Genomic DNA, 18,921 nt, shown 5'->3' on the forward strand with positions numbered 1-18,921 from the left:
TTTTTAGACTTTCAGTTGAATCAATATCCAATTTTTCAAAATAATAGCATGCACTCTTAGAAAAGAAGACATTGCTAATTCCAGATAAGTAAAGCCCAGCTTTACTTTGCTTTCTTCTGGAGCATTATCCCACTCAAGTTCATCTTTCACAAATGCTGACACAAGCCACAAAGACTTTACTTCATAAAAACAGCATCTTTTCTCTTTTCCTTTTCTCCTTTATTCTTTTCTTTCTTTTATTTTCTTTTTTCTTTTATTTTCTTTTTCCTTCTTCCCAAACTACACCCACAGCCCCAACTGAAACTTTCAGATGGAACAACAGGCAGCCAGACAAGAACAGCGGAAGAAATTTTATCTTAAGTATTTATTGTTATGCTGGAATATCACTCAGCTTCCTCTGGGGTAATTCAGCACTCTTGTGGGAAATGTGTGACCTCATTTGCATTTTCTAATTGAATTGCTATCAGGTTTCCTGCAAGACTGAACAAAAAAGTTCCTTGAGTTACTAACATCACTTGTATTAACCAGAAAAAAAAGTTTACATTCAAGGGTTTGCTGGCGAGGAGGGGAAATGTATGCCTCATGTATCATAAAGTACATTTTTAAAGTATTTGCCTTCTTTTCTATCATTTCACCCTACTAGCATCACACTTTAATGTAGTAGTTAGAACTCTTTCCTTACAGTGTTTTTCAGTGAAATCTGGCAGGTTATTCAGGCATCCCAAGCAACCAGCACATTATTTATAAGGCCAACACTGTGAAAAAGGGGGAACTGTCACTGTGCTGGGTCCCTCCCCATTAAAATGTGAGGCTGCACCAAGAGCCAGGCTCGGCTGGGGGGTCTGGGGCACAGGTGTGGACCCAAAGCTGCTGATTTTGCAGTGAAATCACACAAGGGGAGGACGGGCCCAACAAGAAATGATCTGCTGCCTTGGAAGCCCTGGGCCATCACCAAAGCGGATTTTCAGTCATAGATGCTGTGACAAGAAAGGATCACAGGTCCAAAGGGTCATTTATGGCTGGAAGAATCCTCTGTGCTCTCCTGGAAAGCAGCCCACTGTCCCACTGTGCAGGCAGAGTCAGTCCTGGCCCCCCAAAATCCCAGCCAGCATCCCAAAAACATTGATTTCTCCCATAACATTTATTCTGTATTGTAACCTCCACAGTAAACCAAATGCCTAATAATGGCCATTCTAGGAGGGCTGGTTTTGATGCAGTTTTAATCCCTGGATAATAATGAAATAAATTCTGATTTATCCTTTCAGAGGGGGTTCTGAGGGGCCCCTGTCATGAGGGACTGCCCTCACTGAGGGCCACTGCTCATTGCTCCAAGGCAAAAGGACTTTTCTTGTTCTATAGGTGCCAACAAACAGTGATCAGCAGGTGCAGTAACTGAATTTCATGCCAATTATTTATAATGTCTGGGAACTGTTCAGCATTTTTGCAAAATCAGTCACAAATTTAAAAAGTAAAATGGAAATAAATGGATGCCCCAGAAGAAAACTGGTCTCCCTCCCTCTCTCAGGTCACTTCCTCCTTTCTCTCCCACATTTGCCATCTCTATATCCTGAGTATAACAAAACAATCTAAAATGTCTTAAAAAAACATATATATATATACATATCGTTCTGCTTGAGTCATATTATTCTACACAAAACCAAATGTGAAATGTGCCTCTAGTAAAAGCCACAAAACACATAAGGGTCATGGCCTGAAACATATTGAACTGGATATTGTAAGGTTTGGGGTTCTTTTTTTCTGCACAAACACTATTATTTTTTAAAATAATCTCATAATCATATTTATTTCTTTAGTAAACAAAGGATTATTTTGCTTGCAAAAACCACAGGCATTTAAATAAAACACAAGTCAGATGCCTGCTATAGGGGCCCATAATAAAACTGCTTATGACCTTGTCATTAGTCTTGTTTTCTGTATTTTTCCAGCCTCAAACTACACACTAATAAGGCTTTTAGAAAGGAGGGATATGAATTTTAAGAAGCTTAGCTCTCTGTTTTCAACCAGAGTTCAGATTACATTGACATTAGATGAATTTCCAACCAAGTATTATACTAAAACAGAAATGTGTGCTTATTCAGGTTTTTTTTCTGCTACACTGAGGGGAAATTTAAAGCAGTATGTAAGACATCTTACTTTGCTCCTCCAATATTTAATTACTTTTAGAAGGAAGCAGTATTTCTTTGGTTAGAAATGGCAAATTGAGTTGACAATAACAAACAGGGTTTAATTACATCTTCCACAAGCTCAAGCCCTACTGAACAGTAGCAGAAGTTCATTCACATGACTCTAAGCCCTGCAAAAGCTTAGGGGTCAGCCCAGTGGGCAAGTGAGAGATTTAAGTCTGTCCAAGTTTCTCCTTTTTGTCTCAAATATGGCAAAAACTCTCCCAAAGAGCACAGAGTTACATGGTGGAATTTTAACAACTTGACATAGGAAGTCTCTCTTTGTTTTCTCACCCTGCCCTGCACTCTGTCCAAGCACTACAGACAGCATGGCAGCAGAGGCCAGTCTTGCTGTTTGGACCATTACTGATTAATGGTTAATTAATCCAAATTACAGCCATGGATGGTCAAGAGACCCCACCTGCCCCTGGAGGAGCCATGGCTGCTCCCAGGACACACACCTTCATCCTTACCCTGCAGATCCTCAAGATCCAGCAATAAACCAGGCTCCCGAAACAATTCCCTGCCACGTCCTGCCCAAATGTCACCACCCAACCAGCCCAGCACCAGAGATAACTGATAACTGAAGATAACTGCATTTACACCGCGTAGTGAAAGATCTTCAGCCCAGACTAGCACTGAAAATGAGAAGGTGAACTGCTGCTGCCAAAAATGATATGGAAGAGGTGAGAAAGTGGCAGCTACTCTAGGGGCAGAGCAGAACTGTGTTTTCCTGGAGCAGCCCCCAGCTGCAGCGGCTCTGCGCACATTTTCACTGAAGGAACGCTGCTCCCAGACTGCAGGGCAGGGACAGAGCCCTGCTGCCTTTCAGCCGCCCGTATGGAGCTAAAGCAGCAAGAAACCATCTGTGCCCTGCTGCCTGCGAGGCTGGCTCTGGCTTTGCCAGCCGGGGTGGGCGCGGGGAGCTGCTGGCACCGAGCACAGGGCACGGCTGGCGCCGCAGCCTCGCTGCCCGCCCCGTGTGTCAGCACGGGGCCCTTATCAGGCAGCAGCAACGCTCCCTGCCCTTGCAAGGCAAGGAACAAGCCCAAATCTCCCCTCTGCAAGCTGCAGGGCCATGCAGATTGCTCGCAAGAGCGACTCTGAGAGCCGGGGAGATGAGGAGCAGGGCAGAGCTGCCAGTGCGCGATTGTGCTGTCACAAAAGAAATCTGAGCTTAAAACCATCAGGAAGATGGTTGGTTTTGACTCTTCACCCTTCATCTCCTGGTTTGACTTGGAGTCAAGAGAGATTATCAGCCATGAGGTGCAAACATGATGTACATGACCTATGGTGTGTGACAGAGACAAGTGGTCACTTAAAAATATAGAATCATGAACTTAGAGAACACTTCCCTCACTGGAGACCTTAAGTAATTTCTGTCAGAGAGGTTCAAGGATCATTTGCAAGGAATTTGATGCTCCTCATGGTATCTCCTACCTGGACACTTCCTTACAATAGGAATTGATATTGCTCATGGTATCTTATCACAGACATCTTTTATGAAAAATCCTTTCCTTAGGATTTTTCCTCCTGAGAATCTGAGCAGCCTCAGGAACAAAATGTAAACATTGATTATCTGCTGCTGTGGAATGCAACAGGTGCATCTGTGATTGGCCCATGTTGGTTGTTTGTAATTAATGGCCAATCACAATCAGCTGGCTTGGACTTTCTCTCCGAGACACAAACCTTTGTTTATCATTCTTTCTTTTTCTATTCTTAGCTAGCCTTCTGTTGAAATCCTTTCTTCTATTCTTTTAGTATAGTTTTAATGTAATATATATAATAAAATAATAAATCAGCCTTCTGAAACATGGAGTCAGATCCTCATCTCTTCCCTCATCCTCAGACCTCTGTGAACACAGTCACAGAATCTCCTACCTGGACCCTTCCTTATGGTAGGAATTGATATTGCTCATGGTATCTCCTACCTGAACACTTCCTTATGAAGCACAGACCAGTCGACACAAAACACTTTGGGGCAAAGGAAGAACAAAGCAGGAGAAAGAGCTCTGAAACAAACTCTCACCTTGTGTCCGTTGTGCTGGGACTTGTCTGCCACCAGGAACCTGACCATGGCCTCCCATCTGCCCAGGCTCTGGGGGTCCCAGGCGGTCACCACCAGGATCAGCTGCTTGGAGGGCACCTGCAGGTGGTGGGCAGCAAACAGGGTCCCGTCTGCCCTCACCTTGAAGTCCAGGCTGTTGGTTTCGTACCGCACGCCCTTGTTGCCAGCACAGTTATTAAATTTTACTAGAACAGAGAGGAAGAGAGGGGAGAAATGTGTGAGATTGGCGTGATAAGGAAAGCAATCAAATACAAGTTTCAGACATTTAATTTTCACTGATGTCTTCTATATCTCTAATAACCATCAAGGAAATGATTTAACTGTTTCTTCGACCTTTCAGGAGTGCTCTTGTGCTTTATCTCTGTTCCCCAGGGAAGAAGTTGTAAGCCATTTTTAAAGTATTTGATACAGTTTCATTAGATCTCAAACACAGCTGTTCCCCATTTGTACAAGTGGATTTCTCCCTTGTCGCCATTATCTTTTAAATTCAACTGGAGTCTATTACCCACGCTGTGGGTATTTTTTTTCAGGAAATGTTCTCCATTTCCCTAACCCTTCAATAACCTACTTACCAGATAGGCTATTTGCACATTCTTAACTGAAATTCAAAAGCCCATAACAATTCCATTATCAGAAATATAAAAACAACAAAAAAATTTAACACAGAAATAAAAGTTGAAACCATTCTGGAGCATGCATCTGCAGCTGGAACTGGACCCCCCATCCTGAGCTGCATTCCCACCTTGGCCAACCCCTCACATGTTACAGCTACTGCAAAAAGGAACTGTAAAACTGTGCTTCATAAACCATAACGTGTCATTTGAAAGCCTACTTTGTCAGATCAAAGCTCCCCAGTCGCTGATATTTCTATTTTCACCTTTTTTTTTGGTCAAAGTCTTTCACAGTCTAGTTTGAAAACTATTTTTATTGGCATTATGAAACATGTCACATACATTAGACCAGGAAAAAAAAACCTCAACCCTATTATGTGACAGAATTGACAAATCGGATAGAAATGGAACCTGCAGCTAATAACACAGGAAACCAAACACTTTCTGCCATTTCAGTAATCCGCGGGGCGGAACACACATGTGGTGAAGGAAAACAGATTGTACCCGTACAAACATCTCAAGTGAGTGAGAGGGGATGCACAGCGCTCCAGCTCGGATTGCCAGGCAGGTTCTCAAGCTGAGATGCTCCAGCCTGCCTGGAGAAGAGGAGAACCTGCTGGGCCAGCTCTGCTGGGCTTCAGCAAACACTGAATTCCTGCAGGAGAGGGGCTGGGTCAGATGGATCCACCCAGGCTGGCTGTGGTGATGGGATGCAGGGATGCAGGGCACTCCAGGGAGAGGAGCTTCTGGGACACTTTTATCCCAGCTGCCCTCTTCCCCCTGTACCAACCACAGCTCTGCAGTGCTGCTCTGAGCTGAATCAAGCACTAATTTGGATTTAAATTTAAAAAAAAAACCTCAACCATGGCACAGGTGAAAGAAAAGAACAGCAGGAAATGGCTCAACACATCTGGCTGCCAAAGCCCCCAGGCACATCAAAGTAGGGAGAAATGAGGAGCAGACTGGGGCAGAGGAGGGGAAAATCCTTGCCCTCCTTCACCCCTCAATAACTGGGGTGCTGTGATTGTGTCCTGACTGTACATCTACAAAGGCTTTCTGTGCTGTGTGTTTATTTAGACCACACTGGTACATTTTTATGTGTGTGGTGGGAAGTGTTACCAAATGCTGCCGCAACTGCTGGGCACAAACAGCGAATGTCACACGTTGATTTATAAAAAATGAGATGGATCAAGTTCTCTAGTACATACAAACTACCTGAAAGCCCTGGATGAGGGAAAGCACACACAGGGTTTGCTGGCACCTACAAGAACTGGGACAATCTCAGAGAGCTGCGAGGGGAGATTCCCTGGACCTCTGGGACCACCCTGCTGGGAGATCACCCTCATCTCTCCGGAATTTCTGCAAATCTCCCCCGATTCACACCTACAATAAACGTGTGTGAACATGCCAATTGCATCCTCACTTCTAAACGTTATTTATTTTCAGCTCAACACCACGGTCACTGTCAGGAACCCGGCACATCAGCTGCTGTACTGCTGCACCCCTCTGCTGTGCAATGGTCACTGTAAAACTCGGGTTCCATCCCTGCTCCCCAAGTGCCCACCTATCACTCACTGAAAGACGTTTAAAGAAGAGAGAAAGGAGTGATAATGACTGCACATTAAAAAACATTTCAGAGCTTACTTTGATTGTACTGAGATTAAAAGAAAGCCCTACAGTAGTCTGAGAGGAAAAAAAAAAAAACACAACCAACCTTTCTATATGTGTATGTAGTGATTTCAGTATTCAAAGTACTTAAACATCTGCTTAAGACCCAGCTCGTGGCTCCAAGATGCTGCTCTGGTGTCATATGTCACTGTGCCGACTTTTATGCTCCATTATCTAAAAATGGCTACCTCGTAGACAAAGTCCCTCTGTGACTTGCTAATTACTTCCATTAGTTTAAAACAAACTTGACTAGAGACGGAGAAAACCCTGAGAGAAATCGTCTGATTATTTTTCCTTTTTTTTTTTTTTTTTTTTAAACAAGCACCTTCTCTGCCCCACATTGCTCCTCTCGGGTAGCACAGGCAGGTGAATGCTCAGCATGGGATTAGCACAGCCAGCTCCTCAAAGATCCACAAAATCTGTAAACCTCATTTATATATATTTATCCATAAAATACTTTTCCCAAATATATGTGTACAGGCTTAGGGAAAAAAACCCCACCAAGCTATTGTTCTATAATAAATAGCATAGCTCAAGGAAAGGAAATCTCATCCATAATTTCAAATTCTACCTGTTACCCCTACTCTTTGCTCTTGTGGAGATAGAAATTAAAATTTCATTCAATGGCAGACAACTTTTGCTTTTTTTCCTCCTTTTTCTCCCTTAGAAATCTCTACGTGTACATAATTCGCAGTTGATGCAACTTTTGACTTTCAAATAATGGAAAAAATAAATAAACAACCGTTGGCTGTGTTTACTAGTCTTAAAACTCTCTGTGGACACAAATCAATCTTTCTTTGACCAGTCTGAAGACTAAAGAACACTGCAGAAATTTAACATTCAAAAGCTGCAGCATCAGTAATTAGGATTTTGGATAAACAGCAGAGTCACACATCTATCATTTTTACAGGATGGTAAAAAAAAAACCCAACTTTTTAAAAAATACACTGGAAAAATGTTCAGTGAAGCTTATCGAAAGCTTATGCTGAAAACAACATCTAATACCTGATGAAAGGAAAACCAAGAAGGCACCCTCATTAGCAAGCTTTTAGGTTTAACCCTTTACCCTCATCATTTTTAATTGCTTCTCTATGAAAGGAGGAAGTACAACAATTTGATAAGCTGAAACAGGTACTGAGTGATGGGCAGAGAAGCTGCAGGAGTCTGCAGCAAACTGCTGGGCATCTGAGGAAAAAAAATGGTATTTTACTTCAAAAAAGACACAGGGTGAAAAAAAAAATTCAACAAGTTTTGCATTGTTCCCTTTTATTATTTAGCTTGTTAAGCTGGCTGGCCAGAGTCAAATGATCAAGTCAGGATCTTGAAAGATGTACGAATACACTGAACTTCTTGCCCCCCAAATGTCTGAGAGAAATACTGAATTTAATAGGACTATAAATGGTATAAACCAAAGAATTCGCTTTTAGCCTTATCCTTCTGGATTTTCCTTTGACTTTTTTTAGTCCATTAAAAAGTGCCCCCTCTGGCAAGCAGCACAGGGCTGGCAGAGCAGGAGGGATAATACTCGTTTATTAGGATAAACCCCCTGGCAGGACATCATCCCACAGTTCAGGATATGGGTCCCTTCAGGACTCTGTTTTTCACCGTGGTTTTGAGGATTATCTCTGCAAAAGTTGTTTCTTGCCTGATGAACTTTAAAGCAGCAAACACACAGCACTATTTCCAGCAGGATCCATCTGCTTTTCAAGTCGTGTCTCTTGACCAGCTCCCCTGCACCCGGTGCACTGCGATAAATCTGAGCTGCCAAATACCCCCCTGGCCCCTTCTTTGAACATCATTAAGGTGAGGATGGCTTAACAGCAGCCTTTGGGATTTTCAGATGTCTGGGTAACCTGCAGAGTCCTCACCACGCACGGAAATGTCTCTCCTGTGTGATCACGAGCAAATCACTTGAATTCCTGCCCTGGCACTTCTGGCCTGACGCTCCCAAATGTCTGCACTCATCCATCTCCTCTGGCTTCTGCAGGGGGGGCAGTCCTGGCCAGCATTCCCTGCGTGTCACCACGCCAGAAATTACAAAATCCCAAACATGTCCTGTGTGGAGAGGCTCCTGTTGCCTAAGAACAGGCACCAAACATTCAGTTAACCACAAAAACGCACGGGCACATTACAGCCTCACAAAGTGATTTCTCCATTAAGTGCTAATGTGAAGCAGAGCGTGCTGTGCCTTGTTGGGAAGCTGCATTTATTGGGCAAAGTAAGTACGCAGCATAAAATTTTACACGGCCACATTTTGGAGGCATCCTTCTTTACGTTCGTGCAATCCCTCTGTGAGTCTGTGAGAAAACTGTTTTACAGCAGTGGGAACCAAGTGCAGCTGAGTGAAATCCCCATGGCCACGCTGGAGCAAAGCTGGGATGCGAGTCCTGGAATTCAAACTGCCAGGAAACTGCCTCCATCACCAGATACAAGTGAAAAAGACAGAGAAATTAGAAATACGGACTTCCAAAAAGCAAACAGAGCAGATCCTTCTCCCTGCAAACTACAGGGCATTTCCAGATTAGTGCAGGGTGAAAAACTTAAGGGATGTCACACAAATTATTGCAATTGTTGTGTGAAATGGAGTCCCATGAGCACGTGTAAATACACAGTGGAATTATTCTGTGACTGAAATATCCTGTCTACAAAAGGAAAATGCTGAAATGGAGGCAGGATTTTAATATTACATAATTACCGAGTCACAAAGGTTGTAAGAGACCTCTAAGATGACAGAGTCCAGCCCTTAACCCAATCCTGGCAGGTCCAGCCCTAAACCATGTCCCCAGGTGCCACATCTACATGTCATTTGAGCACTCCCATGGATGGTGCTTCCATCACTTCCCTGGCCTCCTGTTCTACTGCTTGACAACCCTTTCAACGGAGAAATTTTTCCTCATCTCTAACCTAACCCTCCCCTGGTGCAACTTGAGGCTGTTCCCTCTTGTCTTATCTTGTCCTATTTTGTTTCTCTGTATTAAAAGGATGGATGTACCCAGGTACCACAGGCATTTTAACCACTCTGGAACAACTCAGAGGTGGTGTTTCAGTGTTGTGTGGAAATTAAAACTGACTTGAGCCATCACACTTACACACAGTGCCACATCTAAGCCTGGACTCCTGTGTCTATCCCACCCCTGCTTACAGTAAATCCCACACTATCATACAATACACAGCCAGATTTGCTTCCTGCAGTTCATTAAATGCTCAGAGCCCTTCTCCTTCTCCACAAGAAAAACAACACATAAATAGGAAAAAATGATGGCTGTAAAACCTGATGGAGACAATGTGTAATTTTTATCTGCTCATTACTAATTTTATAGGTTACATTTTCCACCATGTCCCCATAAAGGATATCACACTAATAAACTCTTAGTGTCTTTATTTAATATTTATAGCACCGTGGGAGAACCAAACTCTTCTGGTAAAAGGTAAAAACAGCAATTCAAACAGCTGCTTCAAAGACTAATAAACACATCCCCAGTGACTGAGTTTAAGAGTATACAGTTTAAAAATATGCTTTGATGCAAGAAATCTGTAGGAAATAAATGGATGGATCTTGGTTGGTATATGAATGTATATAAAAATGTGCATTCTCACACCCTCAGCTTCACAAAGCATTGATTATTCATTAAATGTTCTTGGAGTAAAAAACAAATATAATGAATGAGTTTGGAGAATTAATGAACTATCCCACAGTCTATCATCTGCTGAAAACATTTAGCATGATTTAGCATGTTCTTAATGTTATTTTCTTGCAATTAATAGCACAGAAATCTGCTGCAGTTCTGCCCATTTCTCAAATCTCAGGTCAATGTGAAACATTACATCCAATTTTCCACTGCATTATTTATGATCTCTGAGCTATGACTGCTAATATTTGCCTTACTGGAATAATAGTAAATTACCATAACAATTTACCATATGTAATTATGTTAAACAAAATCTTTCTTTATTTATCTTCTTGTAATCTTCAGTTACAGGGAATCCTCCTATTCAGACTACGCAATAATACAACATTCATGACATTCCCAACCTGTATTATTCCATGCTTGCTGGAAATGACTCCACGTGCCACTCACCTGGTGACACCTTGGAGTCAGCAAAGCAGCAGCAATCTGCCTCCAGCAGAAGCTCAGACAGATTTCAAAAGGGACTCAGAAGCATTTTATGTTTAAAGGCACATTTTGAATTTTCCCTCTTTAAGTTGCAAAGCTCAACGCCCTCCACGATCAGATGTGGGTTTTAGGCACACACCACTGAATTCCTGACTGCCCCACTGTCACCTGCAGCTGTTTTGCTTCCACAAAGCCAGGACTGTAGGTTTTATGGGGGAAATGGCAAGGCTTTTTCGTGCACAAGACATTTTTTAAAAAAAAAAATATAAAAAATACTTCTGTGGGCTTGATGGAACTACATGGAAAAGTCATCTTTTCATTTCCAGAGCCACCTAAATGCTTTCAACACCTCTCCTAGCTTTATATTCACTTTTATCAGCTCTTGCTTACAGAGAATTCCTGTTTCCATGGCTAGAGAAAAAGAAAAGGAACAATACAATTCAACAGACAAATCAGGATCCTTTAAAAAGTCACTCTGTCATGTGTGCAGCCAGCCAGTAGCAATGAGGAGTTGAGGGTACATTAAAAAAAATGTAAATCCCATTCAAACAAAACAAAAATCTAAATCCCAGACACTGAGTGCCTCCTTCATATTCCCACCTGTGCTATTTTTCATTTACTGGAAGCCAATTCAGCTAAAATACATGTTTTTAAGGAAGAAAAAAATGAAGAAGTATATTTCACTTCTGGTTTGGAATTGGAGGGGAGTACAGACCCCTGGAGAGAAGGACTATAGAACATGATAGAAAAGATGAATCACTCTGGCAACAGCCAGCCAGCCATTAATTTTCAGCAAGCCAGGAGTTGGTCCAATTAAGCCAGGCTCCTTTCTCTACATTAACATGCTTTACTCAGTTTTTTTTCTGAAGCTAAAACATCAGCTCGAGACCCCAAAGGCTTTTCTATTTAGGATCAATCAATCTACCTTGCTGCACTGTAAAACATACACTGTCAGCTCCGAGCTGAGCTCAAAAAAAGAGCAATGGTAGAAAAATTTGATAAATCGACATGTTCTGGCACTTAGTAGAGGGATTCTTCCTACACTGTCACTTATTTTTATCTGATTAGAAACAAGTATTAGTAAACGGAATATTCCCTTCTATTCTTTCTGGTATTTAGCATTAAGAGGAGTCTTTTCACCCCTATTTTCTACATTTTATCCTGCAGATTCCTGCCAAAAAGGCACAGAGATACTACCCAGATTTCAAAGCCAGCAAGTTTGAATTGGTTTTCCAGGATGTGGACTCACATTCAAGCATTTTCTTCGGCACAGGAACATGAACCTGCATCTATTGGTGCTCATGTTAAAGAGCATTTTTCACTGCTTTCCACATTTTCATGCTCAGGGCTTTACTGCGAGTATGCAACCTCACCTCTGGGTTTCCAGCACCTGCTTTGGCAAGGATTGCTTTATTTGGGATTTCACTGCCCATTTTAGATCCACTCTCTCTCCCTTGCTGGGGCATCTCAGGAATGGTTAATTAATACACAAACCAGGGCCTGATGACAGAGGCAAGGACCCTTACAAGGTCTGAAGTTCTCTGCTGGGATAACTTGGAGGATTGCCCTTTTCTTTGGTAAGCACCACAGTGACTCTGCTGCTGCTTTCCACGTTGTTCTCTGCATCTTTATTTTTGGATAAAAACCTTTCCCAGCAGGTTCAGCATGACAGTCCTGCCCTGTTTTTAGCAGCAATGTAGACAGAAAAGCACTGGGATGTGCAGCTGATGGTCCAGCTCCAGATTAAAAGGCGAATAAAGAGAAGCCTGGTTTGGGTGATCCTGTCAACACCAACTGCACCAAACTTTGTGGCAGATGCTGAGTTTTTGCAGGAAACCATTTTTGTTCTTTGCTCTTTAAATTCCACACGTCTGTAGGATGGTACTGAGATTCACTATGGCACTAATGAGATCATTTTGCAATTAAAGGCTAAGTAGAAACAAACCTCTCACCACTCTACAGGAGAGTTTGGGTTCTCTGATTAAGCAGCAGTAAATAAACCTGATTCACTCTTGGTCCTGGTGCACACCAGAGATTAACTCTCCAAACAAGATGGACTGATTGACCCCATGGATTAATCAATGAGTTTCCCAGCTTCAGAGCAAAGTGCAAGTTGTGGGAGTTACCTGCAGCAGGATATGTTCTAATTATTATTACCAGCACAGAGCACATAAATCCCAGAGCGCTTTATTTGGAGGTTTTTCTCTTAGCACTAATGATCTCCACAACACTCTCATGTTTGTCAAACTACCTGTGTGGGAAAAGACTTTAAACACCAGCATGCATTTCTTGAGGAAGAACTGCAAGTTTTATGGAATCCTGGTGTGATAATTACAAAGGGTGGAGTCTGTGTAGTGGTAGGGCAATCTCCAGGCTGTAACAGCTGCTTGCCCATCACTCCTGTGGGCAGGAGCATCCCTGGAAGGAGCTATTGTGAGGCTGGGACTGTGCTGGAGACAATCCCCATGTGAGCAGAGAGCCCAGCCCTGCTGGTGCAGGAACAGCCCAGCGCTGGGAGCACTGGTGGGAAGCAGGATGGACACACAGCTCCTGCACCGCCACCCCTGCCAGCCCCACTGACAGCAACCTGCTGCCCTTGGGGGGTTTCCTCCCTGCCACAGACCTCTTTTCAACTTGCCAGAAGTGTATTAGGAAGACACTGGGAGCTGCAGGAAGATTTTTAGTGAGGAAAAAACCAAAGTGAACAGAGGCCATTTGCAGCCTAGGAAAAGAAGTTGAAAGAGATGCTCCAACTGCAGCTGTGTCAGACAGCCTCAGGCTCCTCTCTCCTCACACTCTTCAAACAAACAAACTCTCAGCACCTAGAAACAGAGGCTGCACATGTCAGAGGGAAAAAAAATCAGACACACCAGCAAAGACACTGAACTCCTTATGGACTTGACTTGTGTGTAAACACTGACAACTTTGGGGCTGAGTGTTCTCATCTTCCCCAGCCTGGCTCGAGTGTGAGCACACGCTGATCCAGGGAGCCACATCCCGATGCAGTAAACTAATAGATGTTTCAGGCTAGAATATTAGAAATGGAAGACTTTGTTACCTGAAAGAGTCAAGGCAGGGTAGTTATATTTAACTTGTAGCTGCTGTGCACCTCTGCTCTTCTGCCTGCACAAAAAGCAGCAGCAGTCCTTTACCTTCAGCTATAACCTACACAAGTCTGCAGGTTTCAAGAAAAATTACTATTATGTAGAATAAAACACTGTTTGGTTCCTGGTGGGCTCAAGTGCTTTGACATTTGGACAAATTCAGCGAGTTTTATTTACAGATGAAGGCTCTGGGTTCTGTGTCTGGCACTGGAGCAGGGGGAGAACAAGTGGCCCTGATGCCCAAACTGCCCTTGTGGGGTAACAAACACTGACAGTGTCAGAGCTGCCAGGCTGCAGAGAGCCAGAGGATCCTGCCCTGGAGCTGGATCAGTGTACACTGACTCCACAGGAAACTCATGCACAGAGCAGGAAATTAACCGGGAAAGCAGAAAAGCGCAATAAAACACAGATCCAGGCAGTCTGGTGGTGGTCATCACTGACCCGAGCAGAACCTCCTGGTCTCTGCAGCCACCCTGGAACATGTCCTGACCACAGCATCCCCACAGCCACAGAGTTTGGCTGCTGCTGCTGCCACCAACAGAGTCACAGGGATGAGGTTTACTGAAACTTTCCTCTTTTTTATATTCATCCTCTCTGGCCCTTTTTACTTACAGTGCTGTCCAAAAAGACAAGTTGTCTCCTCATCTGAAGAACAACTTCAAGATTAAACTAGCAACCTTAAATTTCATGGAGCACTTTTGCAGGGCTCAGTCCCTTCAATTAAAACCGAGAGAGACTGAAGCCAGTCAATTAGAGAACGTGACAAATGCAGCACAAAGCACTGAAGATCCCAGAAGGTATCAAATTTAGTGTTAAAGTAAAGAAACAATAGGGAAGTCCAAGACATTTCAGAGTGTAGTGAATCAAATTAAATTGCCTGAAATTCCACATGGAATACATTTGACAAATTTCTTTCCCCCTCTTCAGCTTTCTGTTTGAGATGAACTGTCGTCTGGCAGCTTCAAACGTCTGGCACAGCTTCAGCTTCAGTTTGCTGGGGCTGAATCCAAACACGAACCTGAACTTTACCAGTTCTGCTCTTTTTGTAAACATACTTGCTGTGGCTGCCAAATGCTTTCCAAAAGCACACAAAACCCAGAATCCAAAAGGAAAATATTGTCTTGCCGCAATGAAATCTGCATTTTGCCACCTATGGGCAGCAGCCCGCGTGCGGAGCCAGCGGCCGGGCTGAGCCCACCTGGCCTTGCATCCCCCAGATTTGGAGAGGGAAAGGTGATTTGGGAGCTGATGTGCGAGGGATGAGTGTCCCATGCACCCAGCACGAGCCCAGCCCCAGCAGCGCCACCGTCCTTCTCCCCACAGGGCTGCAGGGACAGCAAATAACAACAAAAATAACAATAATAACAGTAATAATAATACAACAATTAGCAGTAAGATGCCTCAGATGAGCTGGGTAAGGCAAGCAGTAGAATGTCATTAAACACGTGTCACCGACAGCAAAGACCAGTTTAGATTCCCCCGGTGAGTTGCCTCAGAACAAATTCATTTTAAGGCAGGGAACTTCAGCAGCGGAAGAGAGGGATATAAAGAGGGTTATGATCAAATTGCTTCTGAGAGCAGATAGCATCAGCCTGGATGTATCAGATTTTTTTTTTCCATTTTGCTTTTAAAACATATTTGGTTTTGCAAAATGCTTACAACACACATGCTGCTTTGCTGCAGGATGTGATTCTTCAGCAGCATCCTGCTACCTGCGTGGATTCCCTCTTAGAAACTCTTTCTTTCTCCATTTTAAACCTTCTACAACACCCAAGCTCCATAAACTATTCAGATGCAGACAGCTGAACTGAACTCATCTTTAGGCTGGAGAGCAGCAAGTGACAGAAGTGTCTCAGTTCTGGCACAAGACACAAAGGCTAACAGCTTCTGCTGGAAAAGCACATTTTGCTGTCCACAAAGCCTCACCTCTGAGAGCCACGTGGAGTTCCACCACTGCCCAAAATAGACAACATCTGGTTCATGCAAACACTGATTTATTGCCTGTCTTCACTCCCCTTGGGTTTTAATTATGAGTAGATCTTGTAACTATTATACTTGTATTTGTTTTATCCACCTAGACATTTTTCTACACTATTAACTACAAACTGAAAGCTCTTTCTAAAAATAGTACAAAAACATACTTAAAATATGCATATGGCCTTTATTAAAGTAATCCCTGTAATGAATTTTTAGATGATGTAAAAGCACCACTGAAACCACTGATTAGCAGGCAAGCCTGCACCTGACTTCATGAACAGTGCAAGATTAAAAAGTTTCTTTTTATAACAATAAACTCCTAAAGAAAATAAGAGCATAAAACTGACTGCTGCTGTTAATGCAAACCAGTGTGGTGACAGTAAAAATCCCTCATTGCTGCACCCCTCTCACTACCCCCAGGGGCTCTTTGGGGGTGTGGGGCCAGTTCCAGGGTCAGGTGTCCCAGGTGTCCTCATTTTAAAGCACCTGCATGGGGTGGCACTTCCTCAGCACATGGGACAGATCCACACTGCACCTGAAGAATAAAACACTGCTCCTCCCCCGGGTAACAGTCAGGAATGCAACTGTTCAAAGCCACCTTACTCAGACATTTTTGGGCTAAATTTTCGGTGGTTTTGGGGTTTTTTTTTTCCTTCTCATAATATTCTTGATCTTTCTGGAAATAAGCTGATTCAGGAATGACTTTTTCATTTCTGCGGTTGAATAACTACCACCATAACACAGAGTGCAACAAATAAATAAATAAATAAATAAATAAATAAATATATAAAAATAAATAAATGAACACCACTTACAGACTTCAACTTTTTCTGCCTCCACATCAACCATCAAAATTAATTCTGTAAAAACTAAAAAAAGGATGCAACAAACCCAAACAACTTTTCTCCCCAACTTACAAAAAACGCTGGAAACTGTTTCTGGAGATGTCCTAATGTTTCTATTGAATGACTGAGGCTTTTGAAAATGTTTAGTGGTCTTGCACAGACCCTCCTGGAGGACCAGCAGATCCCATCTCTGCCAGCCCAACACACCCACTGAGCAGCTCAGCCCCCTTCAGGCAGAATCCTGCTCATGGCACAGAAGGTTTGGGAATGTGATGAGAAATTGCCCCAGATGTCTGAACTGCTGAAACTGGAAGGCAAAAAGGCCCAATAGCTGCATTTTCCCTCCCCCAGTGTCAGCACAGAGCACGACTCGTGTGCTGAACCATCTGCAGACCAACCAACCCTCCAGGTAGAGCAACAGGAACGCAAGAAATATCTTGGCTCCGTATCTGTTTTTTAATTAAAAAGTTTTGCATGTAAACAGATACCTCCTCTTCTTCCAAATCCTCACTGACATCCACTACTTATCATTCTGAGGCGACTGCTAGGGGAAACATGATTAAAAAATCCCAAATTCCATGGAAGTGATCTCAGAGCTGCCCATCATCGTCTGCTCCCCCTTTCACACCAGCTCAAATGTGAGAGCCTGCAGCTGAAAACAAAAAAGTCAGGCCATCTGAAGAGATAAAAGTCAGTTATGAGGGCTGTAATTTCATTTTTTATTTACTGATTGATGGGTTGAGAAAGAAACATCGACTGGTTGCTATCTTTGAAAGGTTAGACAAATGTGATGAATGGTATCAAAGGAAATCCTACCAAACCTCAACCCCCATTTCTTTTATGAGCTACAGAAATCAGGGCTGGGCTGGATGGGGTTTTTTGAGCAAGCTGGGAGGCGTCTCTGCTCAGGATTAGAATGAGGTGATGTTGAAAATCCCTGTGCAGATGTGAATGGCACCAGCCCCACGAGGACACAGCCCTGGCTCCTGTGTCCTTTTCCAACACTTCAACACTCTGCACTCTCACATTTGCAGTTTTTTCCAGAGCAGGCCTCGGTGAGGACTGTCAGCTACCACTGTCAGTGATGTCTAGCTCGGTGTAAACACTCTGTTAGGAATGTGGTGAAATTACACCCTCAGGTTTATTCTAAATACCAAAGTAAGTCTTGGCACAGAACAAGTATGCACTCATTTGTGCTGCAGCGCTATGACCACAAGTTTTAATTTTTGCTGTTTAATTATTCATCATGGATCAGGTCTCAAATTAAGCTAATATGCAAAGATGAGGGAGAATGGGCACTTGTTTATCTCAGTTTTTTCCAATTAATTCAAGTTGTTCAGTAATCACCTTACTTTTCTACAATGTGATAAGGAAGAAAAAAATGACAAGCAGCCATCCAAAGAACAAAAAAAGATTCCCTTTACATAAAAAGCAGGATATTCTACAAAATTTACTTGCATGAATAAACTCCAATAAACCAATTAAAATACTCATTTATAGGGATGGCTCATATTATTGACTCAGCCTACAGGGGAGATTTTTCTTGTTTTTTGCCTTTAATGTTTACAATATTACCAGTGAACTGACCTCCTAACAGATTATATGATAGACACTGGCACAGGTTTCCTGAAACTGTCCTGGAAATACAAAATTGTCCTAAATTTCCCTCTTGTTCCATGTGTGCAGTGGCAATAAATGGTACATCAAGCAGCAGTTTCAGGTCTATGAACTGGTGCTATACCTGAATTAATCAAAACCAAAGCTTCCAACCCCCCAAATGTCTGCTAAAATTAACCATCTACTACCTTTTTTTCAACAGAAAACTTGCAAAAAGTTGAAGCAAGAAACAAAACAGTATTATTCAGTCCATAATTCATTCAGTTTTAATGGTATTTCTGACCTTTAAAGCAAAAGCCATGAATAGCTCACCCAGACCATTGGGCAAATAGAAAAGCAACAAGAAAAGCCAGCAAAGAAAAGAGAAACTACTCACAAGGACTCCTCTGCAGCTCCAATACAACAACATTTCTACTCCATATAATATAAAACGCCATCAAAACTTTACCAGCCACTCTCAACCCATCTCCCAACAGGTCATCACATGGAAGAGGGGACAGACACTGAGCTCCAGTGAATCCCAACCAGCCACACCAATCCTGACCTGCACCTGTCACTTTAACATTTTCCTGAATGTCTATAAAAGGCCAAACAAGAACCAGCAAATCTTTTTGTTGAACCTGCCTGCCACAGGGAAGTCCTTTGTCCTCTCTGTAGGACTCTCCCTGTGGATTCACCTCCCAGAACATGTGGACATTGATCCCATGCGGTGAGGATGAGGTGTTGGCAGCGC

At 42.9% G+C, this 18,921-nt stretch overlaps 1 protein-coding gene across 2 annotated transcripts in view; it reads right to left on the reverse strand.

Moving 5' to 3' along the window:
• The window catches only part of CDH4 (cadherin 4), a 416,541-nt gene that overhangs the window by 164,538 nt on the left and 233,082 nt on the right, over positions 1-18,921 (reverse strand). For both annotated transcript variants that reach the window (XM_063172552.1, XM_063172553.1), the window contains exon 3: positions 4,213-4,436. In XM_063172552.1, the coding sequence (XP_063028622.1) occupies positions 4,213-4,436 (224 nt within the window). The remainder of the gene's footprint in view (positions 1-4,212; positions 4,437-18,921) is intronic.

The sequence above is a fragment of the Melospiza melodia genome, chromosome 19 (assembly GCF_035770615.1).
Source record: "Melospiza melodia melodia isolate bMelMel2 chromosome 19, bMelMel2.pri, whole genome shotgun sequence".
Lineage (NCBI taxonomy): Eukaryota > Metazoa > Chordata > Aves > Passeriformes > Passerellidae > Melospiza > Melospiza melodia.